Genomic DNA, 8,024 nt, shown 5'->3' with positions numbered 1-8,024 from the left:
AATAAACTCGGTATTAGAAAGACATATTCGTCTTTAAATTTAGTTGAGGTGCGTGTAAATTGATCTGAGCACCACAACTAACTGATATTCAAATCAGCTTACATGCATCTCGACTAATTTCATGAAGTACCTACTGCTCTAAAAGCCAGAGCGCCTAGCTGAATCACATGTTTTTTAATTTCTCCTGAGTGGTGTATACTGTATATTGCTTACTGGTAACTGGTGGGTGATTTTTAGAAACTGAAAACTTAAGAAATGACCATTTCTCGAATGAAAATTATATTAAAAGCTCCCAAATGCCCTCTAAACCCAAAAGCAACAATCCATCTTGGTACTTATTAAAGTATTATATTAGGTTATAAATCGAAATATTTTGGGATTACGAAAACAGTAGATAATGAAAGGTCACTCATTCTTTAAGAAGAAATTGTGTGCTTGTGACAACAAATCGAAATATTTTGGGATAAATCATTTTTATGATCCCGGAAGCTTCCTTTATCTCCTATTTGAATTTCACATCAAATAATGCCAAGGAAGAATTGTAATCAAAGAAATTCTTCTCTCATACAAAGGAAGGATCATTCATTGGACTGGATATATATAATTGTTTAAATACATGTTTTATCACTTAGCGCCTCTCCATTTTAATATTACTCTATTACACTTGCTTAAATAGAAGACATATATAGTTGTACGTTTTCTTTTGAATAAATATCACAAAACTTTACTCAACTATTAAATTTTATCTAAAAAGAGTAATCAAAATCAGTAACTTAAGTTGTTGCACAAAAATCTCCACCTTCTTTTTTTCTTTTCTTCAATGGATAAGTTTTTATGGAACTAAATTAAATAAATATTAATTAATTGAATAAAAACAAATACTCCTATTCAATAGGCATAAGCCAGAAATTACTTGTTACACATATGACATATCTTATCTACTTCAACGAAAAGGAGGAGGAGAAGCATAATGAGTTTTTTTTAAGGAAAAAATTACTATTTAGTTGAGTAATTTTAGAAAATAAAAACTCTAAGTTGCCTGATTCTGTTGAGATTAATCTTCGCAACTACTTACATATACTTGAAAATTAAGTTACACTATAAAGTCACGGGTCTAATTAAGGGACAAAATGATGAAATTTCCAGAGAAGGACAATCCCTTAGCCTTAAAACTCTCAACAGAAATGCTTTCATTTCCACTATTTTCGTACTCACATAACTTCCTCAGCCCTAATAATCACTACTAGCACCTTCCTACTGTATTTCCCCACTCTATATATACATACCATCACATTAATTCCATGATCATCAACTCAATATTCTTAATTTATCGCTCTCTATAACAATCGTCATCTATAGTCCGATATGGGGATTCCAAGGTATATAGTAGCTGGCCCATCGGAAATGCTTGCGATCACGGGAAATGGCATACCTGAAATACTGCTGAAGAAGAAGCATTTTTTATGGCCCCTCCAAAAATGCACTACGCTTGACATTTCCCCGGTGAACTACTCGTTCCAGGTTCAAGCTATGAGCGCGGAAAAACTCCCTTTCTACCTCCCCGCGGTATTCACAATTGGGCCAAAAGTGTTGGAGGAGGCGAATTATGAGAGCTTGATTAAGTATGCAAAACTTATGTCTAATAGTGACAAGCAATCAACTCATATACAAGATCTTGTCAAGGGAGTTATCGAAGGGGAAACTCGTGTACTTGCAGCTTCCATGACAATGGAACAGATTTTCAAGGGAACAAAGGAATTTAAGCAAGAAGTATTTGATAAAGTACAACTTGAATTGAATCAATTTGGGCTTTATATCTATAATGCTAATGTTAAGCAACTTGTAGATGTTCCTGGCCATGAGTATTTCTCTTACCTCGGCCAAAAGACTCAGATGGAGGCTGCTAATCAAGCAAAGGTACGTAAACACAAATATATTTTTTCGAGGCAGAGCTATTGAGTTCCGCGAAATCTCCTAATTTGTTTCATGTGTGATAGATTGATGTAGCGGAGGCGAGGATGAAAGGAGAGATAGGTGCAAAGCTAAGAGATGGTGAAACAAAGCAAAATGCTGCTAAGATTGATGCTGAGACATTTATTGAATCAACGAAAAGGCAAGGAGAAGGAAAGAAGGAAGAAGTTAGAGTAAACACTGAAGTTAAAATATTTCAGAACCAAAGAGAAGCTGAGGTTATTGAGGCAACTACTGTGCTGGCAAAGAAGAAAGCAGGGTGGTCTCAGACTGCCAGGCTGGCGGAGGTGGAAGCCGAGAAGGCGGTAGCCATAAGAGAAGCAGAGCTGCAAATGGAAGTGGAGAAAAAGAAAGCTTTTGTTGAGACTGCTAAGCTCAAGGCAGAGCTTCTCACCAAGGCTACTGTGGAATATGATATTAAGGTAAGTAGTACTACTTTTTTTCTACTTAATTTGTCAAGTTACGCCCAAAATTCATTTCTTTTTCTTTAATACGCTCCCTAACATTAGCATTACTATTTCAGAACTACATTTCAATTTTTAGGTTCTAATTAACTGCATGTTAATTTAAACAGGTGCAAGAGGCAAATTCTGAATTATACAAGCGACAGAAAGAAGCAGAAGCTGCACTATTCGAGAGCCAGAAGAAAGCAGAGGCACAAAGAGCAAATGCAGATGCTGAACTCTATGCTAGGCAGCAGGCTGCAAACAGCGAGCTGTATGCAAAACAGAAAGAAGCGGAAGGAGTAGCAACGATTGGGAAAGCACAAGCCATTTATATAGGATCCATTCTAAAGGAATTGAATCACAATTACCCTGCTCTCAGAGACTATTTGATGATCAACAACGGTATCTATCAGGAAATTGCAAATACCAACGCTCAAGCAGTGCAAGGTATGCAGCCAAAGATTAGCATTTGGTCAGGCTCTAATAGCGCTGAAAGCGAAGGTGGGAGCGGATTGAAGGATGTTGCTGGTTTGTACCGCATGTTGCCTCCACTGCTTGAAACTGTGCACGAACAAACTGGGATGCAGCCTCCTGCTTGGCTTGCGACATTGCCTGACCATAAATGAAGTGCACATTAGTTAGTTACTTTATAGTTTGCTATGGATTATTATTTATGCTTTAATTTTCTGGTTTTGAATTATGAATTAGTACTATTTTGCATTGTGCTGCTGGTTGGATTGAACTTGTTTTTTCATGTATTTGGAAATAATGTATACGAAGTTATGAATTGGTTAAAGGCTATGGTAGCAAAACGGATTTCACCTAGGTGCATGTAAAAGGTGGACATCCAAATTAAAGCACAAAATCTACGTATACTTATCCACTTATTCACGTCAAATCAATAAATGCATGACGTGTGTCTTGCTATGAGTAAATAATAATTAACTTATGTATATAATTACTTCGTTACATTACTTATAATTAAGTTGCATGATCTAATGAGATGGTCTTGATCATACTATTGTTTTTTCAAAAAATAATACATTAATTTGATATAAACACTACTTCAATATTGACTAGAACTCTAATAAAGTATTTTTCATCTCTTCAACACCTTTCCAATACTTAAAAATTAAAGGTTGAGATTTAATTACTTTAATCAAGGTTCTAGTCAGGATTAAAATAATAAATAATTTCTTTATTTACTTTTAAAAATTGTCAATCCCACTATTCTAGCTAAAAATTATCCCATTCTTATATATAACTAAAAAATTTCTCTGTATTCCTATTCGCTACGAGCTCTTTTTTTAAACAGGTTCTTCCTTTCTTATATTTCTAAGATTTTTCAAAGTAAATATAAAAATTATTTATTATTTTAATCATGATTAGAACCTTAATTTTAATTACGGTATGTGGCTCCCATCCAAATACGAACTTAGAAAATAGAGAGAATAGGTAACAGAAAGGAGTCTCGTCCCATACATAACCGTCTCTGCCTTGTCTAATCACTGCAGCACAAGGATTCATATTTCCCACTTTTTTCGTCATTGTAATTATTAGTATTCCACCACGTTTAGGACTACACGACTCTCCGATATATATTTCGATTTTTGTTGTTAATTTCTACACGTACGACCCTAGAAATTGTTTATTTGCTTCATCATCAAATCGATCTCTGTAATTAACAATGGGTATTCCACAGTATATAGTAGCTGGTCCATCGGAGATACTTGCCATCACCGGAAGTGGCATAAAAGAAATTAGACTGGAGAAGAAGCACTTTTTATGGCCCCTTCAAAAATGCACCAGGCTTGATATATCACCTGTCAACTATTCGTTCGAAGTTCAAGCTATGAGTGCTGAAAAACTCCCTTTTGTTCTCCCTGCTGTTTTCACAATTGGGCCACAATTGGACGAAAACAATGAGAGTCTGATTAAGTATGCGCAGCTTGTATCTAATCATGACAAGAATTCAAATCATGTTAAAGAACTTGTAAAAGGAATTATCGAGGGGGAAACGCGTGTTCTTGCTGCTTCAATGACTATGGAACAGATCTTTAAGGGAACTAAAGAGTTTAAGAAAGAAGTATTTGAGAAAGTGCAGCTTGAATTGAATCAATTTGGGCTTTATATCTATAATGCTAATGTTAAACAACTTGTAGATGTCCCTGGTCATGAGTATTTCTCTTACCTTGGACAAAAAACTCAGATGGAAGCTGCTAACCAAGCTAAGGTGCATGTCAATCTCTATTTTGTTTATTTGTTCTTGACTTCTTTATAGGTATGTTGTTGTTTATGATGTGTAAGATTGAATGAGGGAAACTAATGTCTCATGTATATATATTGCTCATACATGTATCATAGTTACTACAATATTATCTCTTGTTTTTTTGCGAGTTTCCTACCTATATTATTGACTGTTCACATACCCATGAACTCTTTCATCTTCGACACTCCTTTTATCAAGTTATCCCAACATTTGGCTATATTCAATTGGTGGTTTTAATCCAAAATTAAAGGCATTGTAGTGAGGAACATACACCGAATAGTACTTAAGATGTGAAACTCGCGAAATGGTGATAGCTTAGGAAGGTTCTAACCTATTCACTCATATAAATAAATAAATATCTGTAATTCATTGTTTATTGTTTTTGCTTTGTCTTCCTACAGATAGATGTTGCAGAGGCGAGGATGAAAGGAGAGATAGGTTCAAAGCAAAGAGATGGAGAGACAAAGCAGAATGCTGCTAAGATTGATGCTGAGACAATGATCATATCAACCAGAAGGCAAGGAGAAGGGAAAAAAGAAGAAGTTAGAGTATTTGAAAACCAAAAAGAAGCAGAGGTTGTTGAGGCAAGTGCTGAGCTGGCAAGGAAGAAAGCCGGGTGGTCTCGAACTGCCAGGCTGGCGGAGGTGGAAGCTGAGAAGGCGGTGGCAATAAGAGAGGCAGAGTTGCAAATGGAAGTGGAGAAGAAGAAAGCTCTTGCTCAGACTGCTAAGCTCAAGGCTGATCTTCTCAGCAAGGCTAATGTTGAATACGATATTAAGGTATTTCCTCTGTCTCAATTTATGTGCATCGAAACTTAGTGTGTAGTAACGTGACTGAAAGAGAGTTATACATGTTGATTTGAACAGGTGCAAGAGGCAAACTCAGTATTATACAAGCGACAGAAAGAAGCGGAAGCTGCTCTATTCGAGAGCCAGAAGAAAGCAGAGGCACAAAGAGCAAGTGCAGATGCTGACCTCTATGCTCGGCAGCAGGCTGCAAACAGTGAGCTGTATGCAAAGCAAAAGGAAGCGGAAGAAATAGCAGCGATTGGAAAAGCACAAGCCATGTACTTAGGATCCATTCTCAAGGAATTGAATCACGATTACTCTGCTCTCAGAGACTATTTGATGATCAACAACGGTATCTATAAGGAAATCGCCCAACTCAACGCTCAAGCAGTGAATGGTATGCAGCCAAAGATTAGCATTTGGTCAGGCGCTAATGGAGGTGAAAGGAATGGTGGTGAAGGTGGGAGTGGATTGAAGGATGTTGCCGGTTTGTACCGCATGCTGCCTCCTCTGCTTCAAACAGTGCACGAACAAACTGGGATGCAGCCTCCTGCTTGGCTTGCAACCTTACCTGATGAATCTAAATGAAGTGCACTAATTTAATTGCTTTATGCTTTAATTTTTTAGTTCTAAAATATTATATAGTCTTTCGAATTTCGAAATGTGCTCTTAGTATTGTTGATTGGATTCAAGTTGTTTGAATGTTGGATTTATTATCTTTTATGGAGGAATTGTTGTCTGAGAGCATCATATTTTACCAACATTTTTGTGAATTTGTGACTCAGCTTGCTACTCCTTTGTCCCAAAATATATCGTAAAAATTTAGTTTTTTATCCCAATTATATTCTTAGTTTTTATTGCTATTGAAACTATAAACACTTCAAAATGTTACTATGATTGTTCAAATGTCATTGATTTTAATTTAAATAAATAAATGCTCTTGGTTAATGTTTCAGATAATTTGAGATAGAATAAGTAGTTATCAATGCTATTAGAAAAGTTGTAATGTAATCTTAATCATGATATTAGGAGACCAAAATATATCTCTAATATTAACGCACTAGGGGAATATTTTCAAAAGAATAAATTAAATCGTATAAATGAGTGCAACATTATGTCGTTTGAGGCTCCATTGTAAAAGAAAATGTATGTTTTAGGCTCCCAACGTAGCTAGTCGGGACCGATGGCCGGTGGGCTGAAACCCGAGCAAGCACCTGGGCTGGTCTACCAAGCCCAGTGTCTTGTTTGGCCCAACCCAACCCCTTCAGTCAAATTGGACCGCCCTGGTGTAGAATTTTATGGGCTAAACTGAGGCTGGATGGTTACGATAAAGGAAAATTACACGGTTAAACATATATTTGTAGATAATTATATCAAACATAGCTACAATTTGTGTTGGCATAAAGCGAGAGAGAAAGTGAATATACAAATACAATTGTTTGAATTCGATTCAATTGTATGCAGTTATACAAATACAAGCATGAATACATATACATACTAGTTACATAGATACAATTATATAACCGATATACATATACAATTTACATCCCTCCTCCCTCTCCCATTCTCGCTCGCTTCTCTCATTCCTCGAACATGTAGCTACGAATCGTAATTAGCAAACTATAGTTATGGAGAATAACTAAGTTATTTTTAGTAGCTATATGCAAAAATTACCCCAATAATGCAATGCAACTCAAATATTTAATCCCATGTTTTACCTGTGTTTATTTTTTTATATCCTCTTATCACTTATGCATCTTGCCACTTTAAAATATCATGTTAATGATATATATGAATCAATGAAATTTAAATAAAATCAAATTATTCTTTTATCTCGAAACTATATTCATTTTAAATATTACTATTAAATTTGAATTTTGCTTTGAAAAATCCACATTAAAGGTAAAATGTTCTCTCATAAATTCAAATAAAAATTTTATTATCTTAAAAAATATACTTAATTCACTCAACAACAACCTTTTTAGAACAAATTAAGTATTTCATTTATTGGTTTGACTAGGACAAATATAATTCTTTATTATAGTAGGATAGAAAATGGTAGATTAAAGTAGAGTAAAGAACGAAAGGATATTCAAAAGAGACAAAAATAAATGAAGATACAAAAAGAGAGTGCATTATAACATTGCCCAATTTTACTTTTCCAATGCATCAAACTTGTTGCAAAATAAGGGTAAATCCATAGTGAGTACTGACACATCGAAACAAGCAGAATCCACAGAGATGTCGATCATAGTAATAATAAAAAATCATTCGGTCCGTCATAAATTATTTATCGTGTTTATATATAATTTATAAAATATTATTCAACTATTGTATTATTATTTATGTTTGATAATTAAAGTATATATAATCTTCAAAAATCCTTATAACACAATAATTAATTTATTTTGAATTTTTAGTATGACAAATATTTTGAGACGGAGGAAATAGATTATTAATTGAGAGTATCATTATAGCGCACATTTTAGTGCTTGTCCTATTTCTTTTGGGGATTTCCTTTACTGTCTTTATAAACCTAGTGTTTTCCAA

At 34.8% G+C, this 8,024-nt stretch overlaps 2 protein-coding genes across 2 annotated transcripts; both read left to right on the top strand.

Annotated features, from left to right (window-relative positions):
* The first annotated feature begins 1,293 nt into the window (after positions 1 to 1,293).
* On the top strand, positions 1,294 to 3,282 carry LOC102605355 (flotillin-like protein 3). The gene is made up of 3 exons (XM_006341318.2): positions 1,294 to 1,917; positions 1,998 to 2,393; positions 2,546 to 3,282. The coding sequence occupies exons 1-3, from the start codon at positions 1,366 to 1,368 to the stop codon at positions 3,041 to 3,043; spliced, it is 1,446 nt and encodes a 481-aa protein (XP_006341380.1). The 5' UTR covers positions 1,294 to 1,365; the 3' UTR covers positions 3,044 to 3,282.
* Positions 3,283 to 4,069: 787 nt separating this feature from the next.
* LOC107059579 (flotillin-like protein 3) lies at positions 4,070 to 6,063 on the top strand. The gene is made up of 3 exons (XM_015306265.1): positions 4,070 to 4,650; positions 5,088 to 5,465; positions 5,553 to 6,063. Exons 1-3 carry the CDS (start codon positions 4,105 to 4,107, stop codon positions 6,060 to 6,062), a joined length of 1,434 nt encoding a protein of 477 aa, XP_015161751.1. The 5' UTR covers positions 4,070 to 4,104; the 3' UTR covers position 6,063.
* Positions 6,064 to 8,024: the final 1,961 nt, after the last annotated feature.

The sequence above is a fragment of the Solanum tuberosum genome, unplaced genomic scaffold, assembly GCF_000226075.1.
Source record: "Solanum tuberosum cultivar DM 1-3 516 R44 unplaced genomic scaffold, SolTub_3.0 scf00026, whole genome shotgun sequence".
In the NCBI taxonomy this organism is placed as follows: domain Eukaryota; kingdom Viridiplantae; phylum Streptophyta; class Magnoliopsida; order Solanales; family Solanaceae; genus Solanum; species Solanum tuberosum.
Note: the sequence above shows the minus strand (reverse complement) of the source record. Positions and strands in the feature narration are given on the sequence as shown.